Genomic DNA, 22,908 nt, shown 5'->3' with positions numbered 1-22,908 from the left:
TAAACTGGAAAGGAGGATCTATCCGCCACCAGACAAAAAGCTCGACAAAAGCCAGGAGGTAACGTGGCGTCGGCTCCAGACGCGAGCCTTCTTTAGCCCGTCGAGACTAGCACACATGTATCCAACACAATACAACGCTACTTGCAAACAATGCGGCGAGATAGCCGGATATGACCACATTTTATGGAGCTGCAAAAAGGCGCCGCCACCGGCGGACCTACTACCAGTCCCTTCTCTAGAGCGGTGGGAGGCTATACTGGCCAGCTCAGACCCGTTGATGCAAGTCCGGGCCACTGAGTGGGCTCACAAGGTCGCCAAGAGCCATGGGCTCGAAGCCACCTTGTTTAATGCCCACTAGGGCTCAGTGCTGACAATAAACGTTTTCCAATCCAATCTACACTCCGATCATTTTAAGGAAAGGAAGTGTGCATAATGACTCCCTGGGTCAGTGGACGCCTGAATCGCGCTTATAGGTACGTGGGGTGATGAGAGAGAGATGTGGGCTGCGGGCATTGACAAGGTTGTGCCAGAATCGCCGCGCTGAACCCATAGGCCATCGGCGTTCGTTGAGTTATTGGCGTTGGCGTTGTCGATGTTATACACTCCGATCATTTTAAGGAAAGGAAGGCGAGTGCATAGGGCGAGGCACGCCAGCTGCGCGTAGTGACGTCACTTGCTCCTTGCGCAGCACGGCTCTCCAGGAGCCACGCGAAACTGCTCAACCTCGGCCAGTGTAGCCCAGCTACAAAAAACGGGCATGAAGAATTACGAAAGGAAACAGGATACAAAGCGGTATAGCACCGGCAGAACTGATAATTCACAGATAACTTTCTATCGCCGCGTCACGTGCAAATCGAGATGGAGGAGATACGTCCGCGACTGCCGCCTTGACAACCAGCGACGGGTTGCAAAGATAAGAGCGGGCCTTGCGAGGGGCCCGCTTGGGCTGGGATTCTTTCAGTTGCAGGTAGCCGCGTAAGGTGCTTGGAAGCATGCAGTACACGCTGGTCGGATTTTCAGCGGAGCTCGACTGGAAACCCCTGTGCTTAGTGAAGCCTCTTCCACCGAACAGGGTGTGCGGTGGGTGTGGTTTGGTGCGCCCGAAGTCCGCGCTGCTCCCGTGCGGGCACATGCTCTGCAACTGCTGCTACGAACAGTGCGCCAAAGAAAGCCTACACATCTGTCCTTTCGACGGCTATGAGTGCGAGGACGAGGACATCGAATGGAGGGAATTCTCAGTCGAGGAGCTGCTCAAAAGACAGGTAAGCAAGGGCGGAAGTGAGCGTTTTTGTATTGATATTACACAGTTACACGGACACCCTTACTGCGTGCTTAGTGGACATCGTTGGCATGGTAGCATATCGAAAATGAAGTGCCTATGTCGGGGTGGCCTTATTTCTCATTTTAGATTAATATGCAAGGGTATCGAGTTGCCTCTCACCGGCAACGGCCACTTGTTTTCTTATAGAGGAAAAGATTGCTCAAAACTGACTACATGGTAGAGAACACTTACAATACACAATAAAAATACCGCAGAAACAAGGAATTAGTAATGTGAATAGAACGTTAAGAGATCGGAAGCGGGCGGAGTGGGTGAGGGAACAAACGCGCGTTACTGACATCCTAGTTTAAATCAAGAGGAAGAAATGAACTTGGGCAGGGCATGTAATGCGAAGGCAAGATAACGGCTGGTTAAGGTAACGGAGTGGATTCCAAGAGAAGGCAAGCGTAGCAGGGGGCGGTAGAAAATTAGGTGGGCGGATGAGATTAAGAAGTTGGCGGGGATACGATGGCCGCAACTGGCAAAGGACAGGGTTAATTGGAGAGACATGACAGAGGCCTTTGCCCTGCAGTGAGCGTAGTCAGGCTGATGATTATGAATGTGAATAGCCAATGCCAGGAAAGAGAGCAGGCTATTTCAGTTTAAAACAACAAACTGTCAATTATTGCTATGCAAAGGCAACTCCGTGTGTGGTTTTACTGAGAATATCCTGTCAGGGATCGCATACTGTGCCTTGGCATGACAACATAATCCTTGGTGTTGACGGGGGCTGGGAAGTCGTAACAGCTATCGTCGTTTCATGTCTTTAGGAGCCGGGAAGGTGTTCCCAGAGAGCAGTGACGTTTTTGCCTCAATACATTCTGTGTTGAGTGCCTGCTGCTTCGTGCTGATCTTTCCTACGCTCTCGCACCAGCGTGACCTTCCTAGCCCGAACCTCGCCCGAGAAGGGAGTTGCCGAAGTTGAAGGTTCGCCTTTTGCCCGCAGTCGCCGCTGCAAGCACTTCGTCGTCCGCCGTTCCTCGGTCTGCCTGCGCCCCCTATCGGCGTCTAGCTCGCTCGGCGGTGGTGAAAAACTTTTATCGATACGGAGGATTAAAGTAATGACAAAGCTCAATTGGATCTTGTTTACCGCGAGCCTCGCGAACGCGACGAGTGTCCACCGCATCGCCCATATATGACTCCGGTATGCCATCTGCTGCTCCATCTTCGGTTTATTTTGTTTCTCAGGCCACGCGCCTTGGGAATATTGGTTGTACTCCCTGTTACTGAGCGCTACGTTTCCGAGGAGCAGCCCCTCTGGGGTACACAAAGCATATTGCCACGCGCCTAACGAGCCGCGCGGCCTCCGCGCTGAATCGAAGACGACGACGAAGCGGCGGTGGCCTCTCGCGGCGCGCTTGTTCTGTTTGGTGACGTGGAAGCTGGCTCTATAATTAAAAGAAGGCTCCCAGTTTTGGGTTCTTGCCGACGCCTACCTTCGCGGCTCCTCTGGTCGTGACACTGGTGGAGGTGCGACCGATGCTCCCTACTCCTGAGGACGACTCGACTCGCCCGCCTCTTGTGACCACCCCCGTCCATCGTGCCAGCCGGAGGATCCGAGGCCTGTCCCCCGAGGCCCTCCCTGTTGTCAGCGCGCCTTCAACTACCATTCCACTCATGGCGACGCCACTGCCCGCCCTGCCTACTACCGTCGCTGCAGCCAGCCCCACCTATCTCACCCTTCAGACTCCACGCACGCCTAAGCCCTTTCACGGTGACCTGTTTGAAGATGCCGAAGACTGGTTGGCTCACTACGAACGGGTCGCGACCTTTAACTGCTGGGACGACGCTACAAAGCTGCGTAACGTGTACTTCAGCCTTGAAGACTCCGCACGAACGTGGTTCGAAAACCATGAGACTACTTTCTCTACGTGGCCGGACTTTCGACGTCAGCTCCTGAGTACGTACGCCAACAGCGACCGCCGGGAGAGCGCAGAGCGTACACTGTCCTCTCGAATTCAGCTTCCCAATGAGGGTGTTGCCATGTACGTCGAGGATGTGACGCGTCTTTGCCATCGCGCCGATCCAGCCATGCCTGAAGAAAAAAAGCTGCGGCACCTGATGCGCGGCGTAAAAGAACAGCTCTTTTCCGGCCTCGTGCGGAACCCGCTCAACACCGTCGCGGAGTTTCTGGCCGACGCCGTGCACATGGAGAAATTGCTGCAGCAGAGATCCCATCAGTACGACCGGCAACTGCGTCAAACTCCGACTCTATCAACGTTGGACAGGTTCGACCATGAACCCAGGCCGAATCCGGACTCCCTTCGCGAACTCATCCGTTCCGTGGTCCGCGAGGAGCTGCAGCACATTCAGGCCACCTTTGCCCCTCGCGTCGATTCCGTCACCAGCGTCATCCGCGCGGAAGTCCGGCAGGCACTCAGGGCACAAGACGCTGCAGCTGTGCCGGCGCCGCAACCGACCCCATACGATCCCGCGCCGTACCCGACTCCTGTCCAGCCAGTCACGTACGCGGACGTCGTGCGCCGCGCGGCCCCACCTCCTGGGCCTTCGCCTTACACCGCACCATTGGTCGCGGTGCACTCTGCCCAGCCGACTCCTTACTGGGCGGATCGGCGCCAGGCACCGCGGAAGACTGACCTCTGGCGGACTCCGGATCAACGCCCGCTCTGTTACCACTGTGGTGAGGCCGGCCATCTCTACCGGCGGTGCCCCTATCGCGAAATGGGACTACGCGGTTTTTCCATCGACAGCCCCCGTCCACGCCCTGGAGAGCGCCCTCAAGACATCGCTGAGTATGTCACCCGCCAGCGTAGTTCACCGTCTCCCCCGCGCCGCGAGTCGCGATCGCCCTCTCCACGCCGGTCTTCGCCCTCGGGGTCCCGTTTCGCCCCAGGACAACGTGGTTCCTCGAGCCCTCGTCGGGAAAACTAGCTCCGGCGGCCTTTGGAGGCGAGGCCGCCGAACGCCGTTCCGACGCAAAGCTTCCACCGCCGCAGCAACTGAATCGCCCCGACGTCGCACGCCGCATCGCTGCACAGTTTTCCCCGACGCGCCTTTCGTATCGCCGCGATGCCGCAACCCCGATCGCCGACCCGCTTCCGCCGCCGCACCGACCCAATCGCCCCGACGCCGAACGCCGCATCGCCGAAGAGTTTCCCCCAACGCACCACTTGAATCGCTCCGACAGCGCAACCCCAGTCGCCGACCAGGTTCCGCCGCCGCACCGACTGAGTCCTCCACAACAGCCATCGACGGGCCGTGCTGAAGGCAGGGTCTCCTTGGATATCCCCGTTCTCGTCGACACAAAGGAGGTCGGTGCGTTGGTCGATACGGGCGCAGATTACTCTATCCTTAGCGGACGGCTTGCGACGGCCCTGAAAAAAGTGACAACACCCTGGGACGGCCCCGACATACGCACGGCAGGCGGACATCTTGTCGCACCACTCGGCATGTGTGCGGCCCGGGTTACGGTTCGCGGCTGCACATTCGTTGCCACTTTTCTCGTTCTCCGCGAATGTTCTCGCGATGTCATCCTTGGCATCGACTTTCTTCGCGAGCACGGTGCTATCATAGACCTGCCGAACCGCTTGGTGACGTTTTCTACCGCAATGGCCACAGAAGAACCTGCGCACCAGGGTTCTCGGTCCGCCCTGCGAGTCGCCGACGATAACGTTACGGTGCCACCACGTGCCAGCATTCTCGCTAGAGTTACCTGCGACGAGCCACATAGGGGACTCCGGGTTGTCGAGCCTAATGTCTCCCTCGTACTCACTAAGGGGGTTGCGGTGGCACGGTGCCTTGGATCCCTTCATGACGGTTGTACAGAGGTCCTTGTCACCAACTTCTGCAATGAGCATCGACATCTGCTCCGTGGCACAGCCATCGCTTACGTCGACCATGTTCAGGAAGTGGCCGAATGCTTTGCTTGTGCGGAGGACACACCTGGAGCTGACGCCGAAGCGGTCACCAACGTAGACATAAATCCAGGCCTTCCACCGACGGAAAAGAGGCAACTCCAGGACCTCTTGCGGGAGTTTGGTGCGTGTTTCACGTCGTCGTCTAAAGTGCGCCAAACGTCGATAGTTAAACACCGCATTATCACGCATGAAGGAGCCCGCCCCATCCATCAGCAGCCCTATCGTGTGTCTCCTCGTGAGCGAGATGCTATTCAAACACAGGTCGAAGAGATGCTCACAGACGGCGTCATCCAACCGTCAAGCAGTCCGTGGTCGTCTCCTGTCGTCCTCGTGAAAAAGAAAGACGGGACACTACGGTTCTGCGTAGACTACAGGAAGCTGAACAGTGTGACCAAGAAAGATGTGTACCCGCTCCCGCGTATCGACGACTCCCTCGACCGACTTCGTCAAGCCAAGTACTTCTCTTCGGTCGACCTCAGAAGTGGTTATTGGCAGATAGAAGTTGATGAGAGGGACCGCGAGAAAACCGCCTTCATCACACCGGACGGGCTGTATGAATTTCGTGTCCTCCCATTCGGGCTCTGCTGTGCTCCTGCCACGTTCCAAAGAATGATGGACACCGTTCTCACTGGTTTGAAGTGGCAGACCTGTCTTGTTTATCTTGATGATGTCATCATTTTTTCCGCAACGTTCAAGGAACATCTGCACCGCCTCAGGACTGTCCTCGAAGCCGTTCGATCCGCCAACCTCTCCCTCAAACCAGAAAAATGCCACTTTGGGTTCACCGAATTGAAGTTCCTCGGGCACGTCATTAGTGCTGACGGAATCCGCGCTGACCCAGAGAAGCTTGCTGCCGTTGCTGCCTTTCCGGTTCCCGCCCACAAAAAAGCAGTCCGACGCTTCCTGGGCCTGTGCTCCTACTATCGCCGCTTCATTAGAAACTTCGCCCAGCTCGCCAGCCCCCTGACACTCCTAACCCGTGATGACACGTCATTTTCCTGGGGCAACGAACAGCAGACTGCCTTCGACGAGTTACGACGCCGACTCCAATCGCCGCCCATCCTGGCACATTTCGACGAAGATGCTGACACGGAGGTGCACACGGATGCGAGCAACGTCGGTCTTGGCGCTGTTCTAGTACAGCGGCAAAATGGCGTCGACAAAGTAATTGCCTACGCCAGCCGCGCACTGTCGCGCGCTGAATTGAACTACTCTACTACGGAAAAAGAATGTTTGGCGGTAGTCTGGGCCGCCGCTAAGTTCCGCCCATACCTGTATGGTAGACCGTTTCGTATCGTCACCGACCACCACTCGCTGTGCTGGTTGAAAAATTTAAAGGACCCTTGCGGCCGCCTAGCACGTTGGGCATTACGCCTGCAGGAATTCGATTTCACCGTCACCTACAAGTCAGGCAGGAAGCACACCGACGCTGACAGCTTGTCACGCGCTCCCTTCGAACCTCCTCCAGAAGGCACCACCGATGATGATAGCTTTCTTGGAGCGGTCAGCACGTCTGAGCTCGTTTCCAGACAGCGTGCCGACGCCGAGCTTGGTCTCCTCATCGAACATCTCGAAGGCGGGCGCCCTGCAATACCACGATACCTAGCTCGTGGACTATCATCGTTCTGCCTGCGGAGAGGGGTGCTTTATAAAAAGAACTCTACTTCAAGTCCGACAACTTACCTGCTCGTCATACCGTCCGATCTCCGGGATGAAGTCCTCCTTGCCTGCCGTGATGAACCCACTTCCGGCCACCTTGGAGTTACACGCACCTTATCCCGAATCCGGAAGAAATATTACTGGCCCAACCTAACTTCAAGTGTCAAGCATTATGTCCGGACATGCCGGCAATGCCAGTGGCGGAAAAAACCCGCGCTCAAGCCTCCTGGACTGCTTCAGTGCATCGAGCCACCACAAATACCATTCGACAAAGTCGGCATGGACCTTCTGGGGCCATTTCCTCTCTCGTCGTCCGGCCACAAGTGGATCGTAGTCGCCACAGACTACTTGACCCGCTACGCTGAAACAAAGGCCCTTGCTCGAGGTACTGCCGCCGAAGTTGCCCACTTCTTTATGCACGACATCGTGCTTAGACACGGCGCCCCATCGGCCATCATTACTGACCGAGGCAAGGCGTTTACAGCCCGACTTCTACGAGACGTCTTAACGCTTAGCCATACTGCGCATCGACCAACAACAGCGTATCATCCCCAAACCAATGGTCTAACGGAACGGCTCAACAAAACATTGGCGGACATGATCTCGATGTACGTCGACGTTGAACACAAAACCTGGGATGAGGTCTTGCCGTACGTCACCTTCGCATATAATACCGCGACGCAGGAAACCACCCAGTTCACCCCGTTCCGTCTCGTGTATGGCAGAGAGGTCCGCATAATGCTAGACGCCATGCTGCCGTATGGCGACGCAGAGCTCCCCCCTGAAGCAGGCCACTTCGTGGAACAAGCAGAGCAGGCCCGTCAGCTGGCCCGCTTGCACATCAAGGACCAGCAATCCGCCGATGCCCGACACTATAACCTTCGGCACAGGGACGTGCACTACGAGCCCGGCGACCACGTGTGGGTGTGGACACCCGTGCGCCGCAAGGGATTGTGCGAAAAGTTTATAAATAGGTACTTTGGCCCGTACAGAGTCCTGCGCCGCCTGAACAGCGTCAACTACGAAGTTGTACCCCATGGAACTGTGATCGTCGGCCCTCAGCGTCAACGGCCTGAAATTGTGCATGTAGTGCGCTTAAAGCCGTACTTTTCGCGTGACTGAGCGCTGCGTTCACGCTGTGTTTCTTACCTTTTTCCCCTTACCCCACGTGTGACCTTGACTCTCGCCGCATTTCATTTAGCGCACGTTGTATAGTTCACCTCACCCCTATTCTTCTTGTTTTTGCTCCTCCTCCTCTCACTGTACATACCCCATTCCACATCGAGACGATGTTTTCTTTCGCGGGAGGGAATAATGCCACGCGCCTAACGAGCCGCGCGGCCTCCGCGCTGAATCGAAGACGACGACGAAGCGGCGGTGGCCTCTCGCGGCGCGCTTGTTCTGTTTGGTGACGTGGAAGCTGGCTCTATAATTAAAAGAAGGCTCCCAGTTTTGGGTTCTTGCCGACGCCTACCTTCGCGGCTCCTCTGGTCGTGACAATATAACTGATTATATCGTTTTATTGTGAAAGCAATACTACTTGCACTTTCACGCCTTTGCCGTGCCGCGGCGGCGACCACCATTGACCTTCATTTGACCTTGATTGCATTAGATTGGATTGGACTGGACTGGATTGGATTGGACTGGATTGGATTAGATTAGATTACATTAGATTAGAGTAGATTACATTGGATTGGATTGGATTGTATAACCGATGCATCACCACAAGTCTAACCACAAGCACCACCACCAGCTACACTACCAGCTGAACCATGGCGTAGGTACGGATATTGGTTTCGCAGTTACCCGGCTTAACCAAGCTAAGCCACAGAGAATATTTTTTTTCTATATTGGCTAACAGTGTCGATGACCTTCGCGGCGGCGATAACGAGCGCGGGAGGGCGGAATCGCTGCGCGCAAGGTAGTTTTCACGGCTATAGCCCAGAAGCTTGAGATTGAAAATTGATTGAAAATTGGTTTCCGAGGAAAGATAATGGCGCAGTATCTGTCTCGCATCTCGGTGGACACCTGAGCCGCGCCTTAAGGGAAGAGATCAAGGAGGGACTGAGAGAAGAAAGAGAGAAAGAAGTGCCGCAGTGGAGGTCTCCGGTATAATTTCGACCACCTGGGGTTCTTTAACATGGGAACCCGTCGAAAATAGCGAGGGCGACGAAATGTAGTGGTCCGTTACGTTGCCCACTCCCACCCGAGCGACGCTTCGGACCGAGGTTGCGTGTGGTCAAGACAAGAGAGAGAGAGAGAGAGAGAGAGCATTTTAGTGTGTGAGGGTGTTCAACCCATGGAGGTAAAAAAAACTAGGAGAGAGTGCGCTCAGCCTCTGCAAGCCATCCTCCTCTGACGCCGCTGCCGAGGGCCCTTTTGCGCACTGACTCATGGGAAATAGGCCCTCCTCCACAGTTACCAGACTGCCAGCCAGCGGTGCTTTTTAGTGAACGTCCGTGCTCCGAAGTAGCGCAGAAGCGCAGCGCCTGTGTTGCAGCTTTGGCGGAATGCGTACCGAGCTCGAGGTTGTCTGAAGGCTCCGCGTCTCTGTTGATTACACTCTTGAGTTTTTGGGTGCACTGTAGAAAACTGCAGGTAAACTTTTCATCAAAGGGTGCGGCCGCGACCTCGTCACTGTTCAACTGTGGTTCATAAAGAGAATGGAGAGGAATTCCTTTCGTCGTTATACTCACATACGGAGCGTTTATTTCAGCGCATGCTATAAGCGGAGAACTGGAGAGTAGACGAAGAAACGAGCCTCTAAAAAAGGGCGCAGCGGCTTCCAGAGCACTCACGGCGGACGGACGTGTTTGACGAGCGCTTCGGCGCGCTGCGCAAGATTCTATTTCTCAGGCGGACTTCGGCCCGCCCATGGGCCCGGCACAAGTCGTGACGAATACGCTCGCGCACATACGCGGTTCCGACGTGAAATGCAGCAGTGAAGTATTTCTCTCTCTCTCGCTGTCGAGAGAGTGCCGGCGGCTTTACGTCTGCCCCTGCGCGGGGTCTGCCGGCCACTGCGCACAATCACTTACAAAAAGAAGTAAACTGTATGTATACATAGCCGCGCGCTCGTAGCGTCCTGTCTCGGACTAATCGCGCGCGCGGCACACTGCACTAGCGGCCGGGGTGGGGCGCCCGGCCGCGTATAACCGTCCGAGGTAGCACCCACGGAGCGTTCGTGTCACGGGTGCACTACCTGGCGAAGAGCAAGCGGGAAGTCAAGCCCGCCTGCTCGATGAACGCACAGAGGCTCACCATTGTTCTGTCACGGGTGCGCGCACTGCCGCGCGGCCACAGGAGCGCTTCGAGACTGTCCGGGATGATTCCCAGCGCCCTGCAGGCCGCGAGAATCTCGCGACGCGGCACTGCAGAAGCGGCACAACGAAGGAGCATGTGCTCCAATAGACACTTTTAGTTGGACGTACGCAGTGAGCTTGCGTACGCAACGACACCGCGGGTAACGAATGCGCATGCGCAGAACGCAACGTATCTAGCCGCGCGTTGCGTACGCCCGCCCGCTGTAAAGCATAACGTAGCGTACGCAACGCGGGACGCTACGTGCTGCGTAGAGAACATGGCGGCGACCATCTCGCCCGCTTCGGACCGATTTCACTTCGCCGCTGCTTTCTTCAATGCGATGGCTCGCTCTAAACTGTGCTGTTAGCTTTTATTTTGTCTACTCTCACCCACACGCCAAAATATTAGGGACAAATGCCACTTGTTTTTCAGATAATGAGCCGATTTTTGACCTTTTAAGCCTAACTAACGTTGTGTACGTTTATCGTCATAGCAACCGCACCGGTCGAATAATTTTTTTCAGCCATGTGCCTACTTTTGCACTTCATTAAACATTATCAATTTTTTCCTCCATTAAAAACAGTAATATACTATTCATATTGTCAGAAACTGAAAAATGTTGAGCCGAGCGCTACAGCGCTTTCAGTGTTTGTCACTAGATGGCGACACAACACAACGCGCTACGCACTGCTCTGCGGCGGTACGGCCAACTATAAGTGTGACGGGGGTGTCCTTTACAGCGTACGGAACGTAGTGAGCGTTGCGTACGCATTGTCGCTCGGGGACGGTGGCCGCCAACGTTTTTAGATCCCTTTCAGTTCGAAAGCTGCGGTGCGCGGATTGTCGCCTTCCCGTTTCCTGCCGCGCGGTGGCGCTCGCCACGCTGTTTGCCCGACCAGCGTGGCCCTTCGCGCCTACGCCATCGTCGCCGCCGCCTGATTTGGAGCAGCCAGCAGATATCAGCATGGAAGATATCAGCTCTCCTGTGCCAGTTGTTGGCAGTGACGCTTATCTTACAGTATACAAAAGCTTCAAGCAAGGGTGCTTAAAGCATCCCACCAAAAAGATGCTAGAGTTTACCAACATTGTAAACTAAGCAATCTCGAATTCTTTGAAAGAAGGTCCCGTTTTTGGGGACATTTTTTGGGAGGTGCTAGACGAGCTGCAATCTCAAAACCTTGCTCGGCTTGGATGTGCAGAGCATATGGCCACTTTTACATGCCAACTGCTGCATTTTGTCATAGTGAAACGCATGCACTTCTATGCGAGAGACAACCGTCGGCTGGAGAACAGAGAAAAGGTTATTGCAAATTAAAAAGCTCGCCTTCTGTAGCCATTCCCTCCGTTCCGTGCTTCCGATTTAGTGTGTCTGCATTTAATGCTTGTCTGTGTTCAATGAAATTAACATTCTAAAAATGAAAGTGCAGGACGCTGCTCCCGTCTGTGCGATCATTGCAAATAAAAAGCTCTTCTATAGTTATTCCCTCCCTGCATCCAGCTAAGTGTGTCTGCATTTATAGTTGTGTTCACTGAAATTGGCATTCTAAAGAACGTGCAAAATGCTGCTGGTATGTGCGGTGCTTCGTTGATAATATAGCGCGGAATTTCGTGACTGATCTAGAAGTGGAACGTCGCTAGTTTTAACCTTTCATTGATGTTTCGTGCATTCTACCGAAAAAATATTGATAGCTTTACTCCAACATACGCATAGCGCTAAACGTCGCGAACGCGATGCGATAAAGCGCAATGCAAACGATTGGTATTTTGCGAACTGGCATCACCCTGCGCTTTATCGCACCCTTACTAGCCAGGCGAAACATTTATTTAACCATGAGACTGAAGTTTCAACGTGACAGCTACAAAAGTGCAGCAAATTTGAGTTCGACGTGTTCGCTCCCAATGTTATCGCGGATGAGAACAGGCTGTTACAGCAACTGCCAAGCGCGAGCGCTCCGGCGGCTCCGGGCCGACAGCGACAGCAGCGCCGCGTGGTGAGTGGAAGCGGACGGGGGCCGCTTTCTCGGGCTCGGCCCGGGGGAGCTTGCAAACTGAAAGGGATCTAAAAACGTTGGTGGCCGCTGCGGCGAGCGAGCAGTTTGCGCTCACCACGAAGCCGTCAGTTAACACAAGCAGATGGTCGCGCAGTTGCTCGTAGAACGAAAGAGCGAAACCGAAACCGAAATCCGGCTAAGAGCTACCATGGAGCTACCACTGCCTTGTCCCGTGAGGGCCTATTTGCCATGATTCTTTCCATTATATTTTTTATGACTAGGCTTCAAGATTGTGACGTCATGCTCCCTCCTAGTTTTTCTTCCTCCATGGTTCAACCCCAGCCAAGCAAATAGACGATATGCGAAATGCGCAGCGCCATCTCTCGGCGCTCCGGGAACTAAGTCCTCCATGTTGGCACGGTACAGAAAACGAAACCGCTGCCCAGCGTTGGGTTAAAACGGCTGCGCTTCGTTTGAAAAGTAAAATGCCGATGCAGTGTTGCGCTACCCTCTCCACTGTGAAAAGACACTACGATGCGTGCCAGAACTAGGTGCGTTCAAGCTTTTCACTTTTCTATTTTTTTTTTTACTCCGTCCCAACGTTTTAGTAACACAAAACGCCATGCGAGGTATCATGTGTCAGCACGCGGATCAGTGCGCAGCTTTCGCTTTCTGCGCTGATTTTTGACAAATATCTCGAGGTGATTTGCATTTAAATTAAGATAAGGACCACAGCCTTTGTTGTCTCTGATCAAAATTAGAAGCCGATTTCGTGCATTTATCAACTCTCCGGTCGGGCGTGAATATATACAGACTTGAACAACGTAATAGAGAATGTAATTTTTTTGAGCGGGCCAATCGCTTGTGCCGTGGCGAAATAAGTTCACTCGAAGAACCATATGCCGATTACTGCTTAGTTTGCTACGTGTTCAGTTAAGTTTTTCCCGTGTTCAATTAGTTTTAGAAGGGCGAGCAAACTCTCTGGACCATATACGCATATGTTATACGCGTTAAGGAGTCTTTGTGAAGCAATACACCCTACGTATAAAAACTAAGGTGCGAATGGTTTATTTCTTGAGGATTCCTATACCTTCGATATCTGCGGCGACGAAAATCTAAAAAAAAAAAGAAGCGAATAATATAGCTACTTGAAGGAGGGACGCATGTCTAAGCTAGAAAGTACGTGCAACAGTGTTCTGAAAACGCTTCAGGCCATCAGATTTTATTATCGTTGTGGCAAGCTCCAACAGCTTGCTTCGCAACAAAGCCATTTGTCCAAGTTTGGGAGTAAGCTAATTAAGTTTCGGAAGCAACCGAACATGGTAATTTCGCCCCTGCACACACAGCTTGACCAGCGTATCGAGTCCGTGCATGCACCTACAGCTGTAACATCTTTCTCTAATCAAGCCGCCGCGGTGGCTCAGTGCTTATCTGAAAAAAAAAAAGCTGCGTCTTTGCTTACAATATTTTGAATTATATGCGCATGCCTACTTTCCTCTTGTTAATGTCGACTGACTGCGTCTTAAGCAGGGCGCGGTTTCAACGAATTGTGGCGAAAATCAACCGACGCCGGGCTCTGAAACGGTGACGTTGAAAACCGCGGATGCGCATTGTACATTACAGTAAAGGAATCGAATTACGCAGCTGGTCGAGGGTCTTGTGTGATTATACTGCAATGCACGAAGCTCCTGGCGTCGGCGCGAACGAAAGTTCGCACTGTCACAGAAGTTTGTCAACACACGTGCGCACTCACCGCAAAATAACCGCTCGCTACCCTACCAGATGAATTCGCGTCCACCTGGGAATAAAATAGCCATGATAATGCGTGATGCTTGAACTGGTGCTTTAATGCGAGCATTAAAACGACAACAGCACACGGTCACGGTTCGACTTTCCAACCCACTTTCGAGTGCGGATTATTGCGATCATCAGCGCCAGACTTCAAGCGAAGCTGAGGATGCGGTAGGAGTAAGCTGGCGCTTATTGAAAGCACCTACATTTGGTCGAAGATCAGCTGTGAAAACAACGCAGCAGCTGAAGCTTGCCTGTTGAAATTCCACTCGCAAGAAGAAAGTACGCATAGCAAACGATGCACCAGCTCGACGAGCTCGACCGAGCCAAGATGGAAACCGGAAGTTGTGGGCGCGGTGTTGGCAGACCGCCAAGCAATTTCGCATATCGTCTATTGTGCGAAGCTCATGGAGGAAGGAAACCATAGGAGAGGCCCTCGCTATCCGAGCCGCGTTACAAAAAACGTGCAGGAAGTCACGTGGTTTTGCAAGGCCTACTGGGATTCCTTGGCCAGCGGCGCAGCCAATAGCAGCGTTGGGCGCAGCGGCGTCGTCTGCTTCACGCATCACCCATGTCGGCAGAGCCGGTCGAGTAGAGTTGGAAATTCGCCTTTTTATTCAATCGTTGTGGTCCGCGGGAGGCACAAAGTTCCAGAGGCCTGTAGTCGGTGCCGGTCTTCATTGCTGTGCGCTTAGTTCATTCAGGATGCCGTCTTGACGAAAGCGGTTGTTTTGGAAGCCCGCGACAGCTTTCTCTGAAAAGGCTTGGCGCTGCAGCTTCGCTATTCTTTTTCGGCTTCGCGTTTTGTGCGGTTGCGTCCCTCAACGCTGCTAGTCTTGTTCCAAGGAGAAATTGACAGTGCCGACGACTCATAAAGCGATAGACGACGGTGACACGCTGGTTTATATGGTTACAGCAGCGAGGGAAGAAAAAGCCATTTGGGAGTCGGCGCTTGTTTTGTGTATGTATACGTGTTCTGCGTGTTCCTTCATTTTTGTGTATTTTTCCCGCGCTGTTTTAACCACGAATAAATACAAACTCGTCCAGACCGTGTCCTTGTAAGTATACCCGTTGCGTCTACATTCCCCTATGCATGACGGTCACAATTGTTGGCGACCGATATGCGTGGGCCGCGCTGTGCTCACCGAAGCGTGCAGTGCCAAGAAAGCCGCGCCGCATCCAATGGTATCCGTCAGCAAAGCGATACGCGAAGCAGTCTGAAGCGTACCATATCTGTTTACTGTACGCTGTGCGAGCGATATGTCAACTGCGTGCAAGTTTTCTCCGATATGGACCCTGTGGATCGACCGGTCCGCGCGGCTGTCTCGATCGAGTGCTGTTGTGCGAGCGTAAGGACACATAGCCGGGTTTAGGATGCGCAGTGTTAGGTTTAAAACATTTGCGCTTAAGGGTGGTGAAGTGTAAGGCCATGCCATTGTAAGATTGAGTGTACAGCCTTTGTCAAAAGTTTGGAGCCCAGGGGGGTTTTCTTTTTAGCCACACTCTGTCGTTCTTAATGGATATCTAGCGCTCCAAATTTCCTGGACATAAGAAGATTTCTGCTACTGCCTCCTGCAATAGGTAGGACATACATGAATGCTCCTGGAGTCCCATTATAAAGTTTGGAAGTGAACCCCCTGGGCTCTAAACTTTTTACAAAGACTGTACCTCGCAACTTACCGTTTACCGAGATGCCGAGTCGACCTGCGACCACCTCGCCGAGCTGCAGTTTCTTGCATTCAGGTGATTAAACGCATTAGTGAAGTCCAAAATTTGTAGTTTATTGGAAAATCAAATTATGAGCCTTAAAAAGGTTTGATACAGCACAACACTTATTACAAAACATAGCTTGCTACGTGAAGCAAGCAAAATCTTTTAACAGAAGTGATAACACTCGTGTATGGAAGGAGAACACACATAAAAAGGATTCAACAAATATACTAGAAAGAAGAAGAAATGCACAACTGAATCACATCACTTTGCAACCATGAACTATTCGATCAGAGAGAGTAAAAACATATAGGAAGGCAGTAAATGAGGGCTTTGAGACAGAAAAATATTTGTGGACCATTCTTGCCCAATTGTGTGAAAGCTTTCATTTCTCGGTAGTTGTTTCTGCATCGCAAAGTTGATAAAATTTAAGCAATGTAAATGCAAAGTAATTGGAGCACTGTGTGGAAGTGACTTGAAAAATTGGTAACAGTTGTCCCAGCTGGTGGAAAAAGTGAATCGTTTCCCTCCCTTCTGCTTCAGGTATTCCTTTCTGTAATATATGCAAAGAAAGAGTACCCTGCTGACACTATTTCTATTGTTGCATTGTTGTATTAGACTCTTGTCTGCCTAGCCTGGAACAGTATAGAAATAGCATAGTTTTCTGTTCTGTTTGTTGTGTGCTATGTGGTACTTGTGTGCACATGCTGTTTTATACTTGTGAAAACCACAAGCCAACCAACATAGTCTGCACATAAGACGGGCATTTGAGCTGTGCACAACTAAGGCATGATGACAGCTAAAGAGTGATTAATATAGTGTACAAATTGCGGCTGGTAGAATGATAAGATTTTCCTCTGTATGCATATGTACCAAGTGCATGTGGAAAAGTGTTTTCATCATTTAAGAACATGAATTTGTTGCAGGTTGCAAAACTTATATTTTTTATTTATTTACATATACTGCAGGCCAATGTTTTGGCCCAAGCATATGGGCATACAAATGTAGCATACAACAAGAACATATACAATGCGAGGAAGAACCCATGGGAAACAACACATTTCTTAAAAGAACAACTATATGATAAAACTAACATTGGGTAATAAATGGCAACAACACACCTCATGTATGATATGAATGCAAAATGCGTCACAAATAACTCTTCTGGAAGGAAAACAGGATACGTTAAGTATGCAAAATATGGCTTTCTAGTCCTTTCACAAAATCTTTGCTCTTAAAAATGTTGGGTGGTAAAGAATCCCCTTATACGAGGGGGTACCCAAAAGAAACCGGACTAATTTTTTGAATCGGCTCAGCTTCTGTGGTACCGCGTTTTGCCGCTAGGAGCGCATAGAACGAGCATTCCAGAGTCAGTAAGCCGAGTGCCGTCGCTGAAGGAGGTCAGACTACTTTAGACAGAATTTTAGAGTGACGACTGTTTTGTGCGAATGTCGTTTTTGCAATGGCTGATTTTCGTGAACAGCGTGCGCCGGTGAAATTCTGATTTTTTCTCGGAAAAAGTGGAACGGAAACTCTTGAAATATTCAGAAAGACGTTCAAGGACGATGCTATGGGGACAACTCAAGCGTTCCTGAATTAAATCCTGAATCAAAGCAACAGTCATGCCAATGGAAAACTTCAAATTCACCTCGCCTCAAGGAAGCTCGTCAGGTGAAACCAAACCTCAAAACAATGCTGATTTGTTTTTTCGACGTGAGAGGAATCGTCCATTCAGAATTTGTTCCGCAGGGTCAGACAGTTAACCAGGCTTTCTGCTTGGATGTTTTGAAAATATTGGGCAACAGTGTTCGGTGGAAGCGGCCTGATTTGTGGCAGACGGGTGACTGGTTTTTCCACCATGGCAATGCCCCTGCTCACACAGCCCTGTGTCTACGACAAATTCGGACCACAAAATGGCATGACCTCTGTTCCTCAACCTTCATACTTACCCGACCTTGCCACGTGCTACTTTCTTTGTTTCCTAGAATGAAAAGACAGGTGAATGGAAAGCGTTTCGCTGATGTTGCTGAGGTGAAGAAAAAAACGACGGAGGGACTGTCAAGCATCACAAAAGATGAATTTAAACAATGTTTTGAAAAATGGAATGAAAGATGCGACAAACGTATCATTGTAAGTGGAGAGTACTTTGAAGGATATTGAAGGTCTGTGCTGAAAATGTCAACAAATAAGTTCAAACAAAAATAAGTCCGGTTTCTTTTGGGTACCCCCTCGTATGCTAGAACTTATATGCTAGTGCTTACTCTGTTGCTGTGTGCAGTGGGATGATCACCCCCTTTTGACACTACTAGTTTGAAAGGCCAAAATCACCTTCAGTTGTGTTGAATATCTAGAACTAAAATTGTAAGTATGGTACACTAATTACTCTCTTGATTATTCCGGCTTCTATAGTATGAAAAACATGCACTCCATATTTTTACAAAATACGATACTTCAGTCACCCTGTACCATAAAGGACAGTAGTGCAGGCACGCTAAAGAAAGCTCTGGGAGACTGCTAACTGCAGCCTTTATTCTTGAACATCAGTGACCAATAGTACATGTCCATCTGTGAAGCTACAGCATATAGATTCATGAACAAGAACTAGCATTTGCACTCTGGACATGTACTGCTGATGTTACTTAACTGACTTCTTTTTGAAAATGTGCGTATCGTTCATTTACCACAAAAGACAAAAATCTGATTTTAGGAAGCAGGTAATTTCTGGTTGATTCAGTAGCAATCAAGCTAAATCAAAGCCCTGATTACGCTTGAAAAAACTGACAGTGACTGCCATCAAGCATGAGCCTAAGTCGGTGGTGTACATGACGCATTCACATTACAAAGCTATTCTTTTCAATACTCAGTATGACAGGTTATAATGTACTCTAAATTGTGAGCGGCCGTTTGAATATAATTTTATTTTGACAAAGTCAGACATTTACAGTATTTACTCGTGTAATTTGCGCCCGCACTTAGATTGTGCACCCCAAAAAGTACAAACATTTAACCGGATTAAAAAAAAAATACTCGCATATTTTGCGCACTATGCTGAGCCAGACCACCAGCATGTATACGCGGGTGCGAACTCTGCGCCGTTTACCCGGCTTGCTCGCGCTGGCGGTCGCTATCCCGGACGAACAGCTGCGCGCGCCCCAAATCCAAAACTCTACCGTACCGTTTGCTATACGGTTTGCCGCTAGTCAGCCGGGCCACACGCAAGGGCCCCGTTTTATTGCCCGTTATCTCCTCCCACTGCGGACTTCGCGATTGAATCTTTGCGCGTTTATTGCTTTGAGCTAAGCACGTGCCGTCATGCCACCCCGCGGGGAGCTACATAGCGTGGGCGGGGCGGACGAGTCAACCTTTTTGTTTGCCAGCGAGGGGTGCCAACCTTTTTTTTTTTTAGGACGTGTTCGGATGACTCGCTTGCGCGTAAATTGCGCACCCTCTTTTTGGAGCCCTAATTAAAGAAAAAACGTGCGCAAATTACGTGAGCAAATACGTACGGTGCTCTATATGCCTTATGAAACTTCTTTATGATCTCCTTTGTAAACGAACTATAGTTTTAAGGAATCACAGTGCTCTCTTAGTTATAAAACAGTGACACTTCCCAGGCGCTATGGCCGAGATAACAAAAATATGCACCGCCATGCAGATTACTGCTAGGCGCAAACATTTGCACACTACAAGTAATAATATCAAATGGAAATGATGCCCCAAAGAAACTGTGGTGTGCTCGATGCTATAGATGACAAGTATCTCTTTTTATTTTCTTCTAATGAGGGAGTGCGTAAGCTAATAAATAAATAATCATGTACAGTAAGCAGAATTTCATCAGAGCCATATATAAACCGCAGGCAGTTTAGCAGTAATGACACAATTACTTTTTATCAGTTCGGGAATGCTGTAGCCGCGCTTCTCGATCATAACGTCTAGCTAAAGCCATTTATTCGCAAATCATTCTATTTCTTGCATGAACACCTACAACGTCATATTGAAAGCATAAATGCAGTCAAGCTATACACCTTCTCAATAAGAGCATACCTTTCTAATCTCTTGAGAATGTATCGAGGTGGTTCCTCACCTGAAAGGGGACGGCATCCGCACGTATACGAACAACGAGCGGCGACATCCGATCGAAGTGCTCGGGCAGAAAATGTTTTGAACATACGCAGGTCCATTTTGCTGGTTCCCAGTCGCTTTGGCCTGGTCTAACGGCCTCAGTCCACTGCCTCCTTCGCTCTGGATCTTTCGGAAACCTGTTTGAAAACAATTATTCACTGCACTCGGACAAAGAGCCACCAATAAGGCCGGGGCGGTACGAATACCACGTTCACGCCGTGTCGTGCGTTATGTTCTGCGAGCATGCATTTTACTCATTACGCAGTCAATTAAATACGAAAACAAAATGCAGTATACTTACGTGTGGAAAGTGACGCCCGGTTTTTGTCCTGGCGTGCGCGACCAACATCCAGGAACGCAGCAGCTGGGCATCGCAGCGTCTTTGTTGTCAATGGGAGCAGAAGTCTCACTGTCCGCCGTGTCTGACAGCTGCCGACAGCCTGGCGTGGCGCGAAATCGTCTGCTCGCGCCGCTCGCGGTGATCTTCGCGGCGCTCGCATGCCATTGGCTGAGAAAATGGCCAAGTGTCATGGCGCAGCCCTCGCTTCCGGCTTCAAAAAATGTGACGTAGCAGCCTCTCCTCTTTTCCTTCTTTCCTGCATGGCGAAGATCCACCCTGAGGGTGATCAGAACGACTAGAGCTGGTTACTGGCCGCGCTGGTGGATGGCGCCACGGGACCTGTGTCGACTTGAAATTATCAGTGTGAGGCAAGGCGTCAGGATACAGAAAATTGGATATCTTGGCTAGTTTTCCGAATATGTATACGTTTTTTTTTCGTTTCTGCATTAATGTTTGTTTACAAAAGGAAGGTCCAGGAGTAGTTTCTTAAATGAAAGGTGTAATGGTTTTTTGCGAATTCGAGGCTATTCTAGAATTCGAATCTATGAAGGTTCTAGGTAAAGCATGCAAAGTAGTTTCGCGCTAGCGTTTAAAACGGTGACGTAATCGCCGATTAAAACTTCGACGATGTTCAGGCTTCCCCTCACTACGCTGGAGCAGTAAGAGAAAACTGGTGGTGACGTCACTGTTGCCGAAATTTCAGATGTCCGCTGCCTTCGTCTGCATGCGGCCGTGCGTCTTTCGATATCGCGAAACAACGCTTCGTGAGCTTCCCCTTCGACGCCATTCGTTTTCTTATTGAAACAACCGCTTCATAACTGGAAGCTTAGCCCCACCGTAAGTGACGTCATCATTGCGGCGTTTTTCCTGTCGCTTTGCGCTGCACAAAAGCCCGAAAGCCGACCCCGCTTTAGTCGGCAATTGCGTCAGTATTTCAAATGCTAGTGCAAACAGATTTCGCATGCTTTATCTGCAAGTGCACACATTGGGCTCGTTTAAACTCGTTGGATTCTAAGACCTATTCAGCTGCATTTTAAAGCATAACTAAGACTCAGTATATACAATGCTTTGTTTTCAGGTGAAGTGTTGGAACCAAGAAAGCGGGTGCAAGCACGTGACGGCTGCTTCAGGGATCGCCCAGCATTTCCAGCGCGAATGCGGACACCACACCGTTCGATGTCCCAAGTGCTCCGCCACCATTCTGTGTTGCGGTGTAATTGCACACCTGAAATCGGGATTCTGTGACTCGGTTACTGCTCTGGCACAAGATTCCGAACAACAAACCAGATCAAAGGACGAACAGGGATTTTTGACTGTTTTCCGTGGAGGACTAGAAAAACAGGCGAGCGAGATGAAGGAATTCCTGGGCGAAATCGTCGGTGGCATCAGGGCACATGGCGATCGACTCAACGAAATCTCTCATGGCATAAACAGTTCAAAAGAAACCCTGAGACAAGAACTAGCGGATGGAACCAAGCAAAGCAATGAAAGTTTGGCCCAAATCATGTGTGAAATCAACGCGTCCAACAAGCAAATCGAGTTCTTGTCCGCAAATGTCGATGCAGCCAACCTTTCTGGAAGCGTTAGGAGACTGGAGAAAGCAATGAAAGATGAACTGGCTCTTTTGGCAAATGAAATACGAGACCAATTTTTGAAGGTTGCAACCGCCGTCGAAACAGGCAACACTAGAGGGAACGAAAACGCTGAGGTGGCTATTGGTCACATCAAACTCATTTTGAGACATTCAGAATTGAGCATTTCACAGTGCGTGTTTTTTGTAAAAGATGTGAGAACCCTTCAAAAGAAAGCTCTCGAGGATGGACAAGCTGTGTACGAGAACGAGAAGGTGTATTTGCGTGGCTACTGCATAACACCTGGAGTCAAATTCAGAAAAAACAGTGAAGCGGTGACACTTTCCCCGCGGATGCTCCTAAACAAGGGCGACATGGACGACGATGTTCAGTGGCCATTCGAGCACAAGATCAGGATGAGCGTGATGCATCCCAAACAAGGCGAAGAACGCACGTGCGAGGGGAAAACTACTCGTTGGCGAGAGAACTACAAGAGACCAACATCGTCAAGTAACGGACCCATTTATTTAACTTCGTCGCTTAATCTCAATGACCTCATTAACGACGGTTACGTGGAAGACGAGCAGCTTCGTGTAAAATGGGAGTTACTTCCATAAATGGTGCTTGACAGAAGAGTGGTTTGATGGGGCTGGAGCACAATTTGAGCTGCATCAGTTGAATCAATGTTGCTGTGCGTAGCGGTGGTATCCAATAAGGCTTTCTTAGCAAAGTTTTCATGAAAAATAATTTTCTTTTTTACCAACTGTGTGCCGGTAATCCTAAGTTCAACAATACAGCTATGTCTGCGTCCTTCTTGGCAACAATACACTGTGGCAAAGAATAAAGCATTTGTTTGAACAAGAGTGTCGCTGTTTTTTCCGGAGTAAAAGAATGCGCCATTCCTAAAACCACGTTAATTTTTCCACTGCGGAGGATTTGCTTCCCTTACGGTGCAAATTGTCTCCACAGCGCAATTTCAACGGTTTATTAAGTATGAAATGCTTTCAGCTCCCGACGTTGTCTTGCGGAGGGTGCCCTTTGGGCCAGTACAGAGGACATGGCGGCTGACCTAAACGAACCTTGGCGAAGCTTTCGCCACCTGGTGCTGCGTGTTACGCTTTCGCCGGAGCGGCGCATGCGTCAATACCAGCATCTTCTTGGTCCCGTGGCAGGCGAAGCAATCGCTCGGCGCGGAGTAGCCAAAGTTTCTCCTTGCAACCCG

The 22,908-nt window shown here is 50.6% G+C and overlaps 1 protein-coding gene across 1 annotated transcript; it reads left to right on the top strand.

The window, feature by feature from the left end:
* Window positions 1–688: 688 nt before the first annotated feature.
* On the top strand, window positions 689–22,547 carry LOC149329563 (uncharacterized). The gene is made up of 2 exons (XM_089560303.1): window positions 689–1,262; window positions 21,194–22,547. The coding sequence occupies exons 1-2, from the start codon at window positions 993–995 to the stop codon at window positions 22,301–22,303; spliced, it is 1,380 nt and encodes a 459-aa protein (XP_089416429.1). The 5' UTR covers window positions 689–992; the 3' UTR covers window positions 22,304–22,547.
* Window positions 22,548–22,908: the final 361 nt, after the last annotated feature.

Source organism: Amblyomma mixtum, chromosome 9 (genome assembly GCF_055824585.1).
Source record: "Amblyomma mixtum isolate Tamu chromosome 9, ASM5582458v1, whole genome shotgun sequence".
Taxonomy (NCBI): Eukaryota; Metazoa; Arthropoda; class Arachnida; order Ixodida; family Ixodidae; genus Amblyomma; species Amblyomma mixtum.
The sequence above is the reverse complement of the archived record's forward strand: the minus strand, read 5'-3'. Positions and strand labels throughout refer to the sequence as shown.

Coding starts and splice junctions, on each gene's coding strand:
- LOC149329563 (XM_089560303.1), top strand. CDS start 993: ATGCAGTACACGCTGGTCGGATTTTCAGCGGAGCTCGACTGGAAACCC. Junction 1,263..21,193: donor AGGAGCTGCTCAAAAGACAG/GTAAGCAAGGGC, acceptor CTTTGTTTTCAG/GTGAAGTGTTGGAACCAAGA.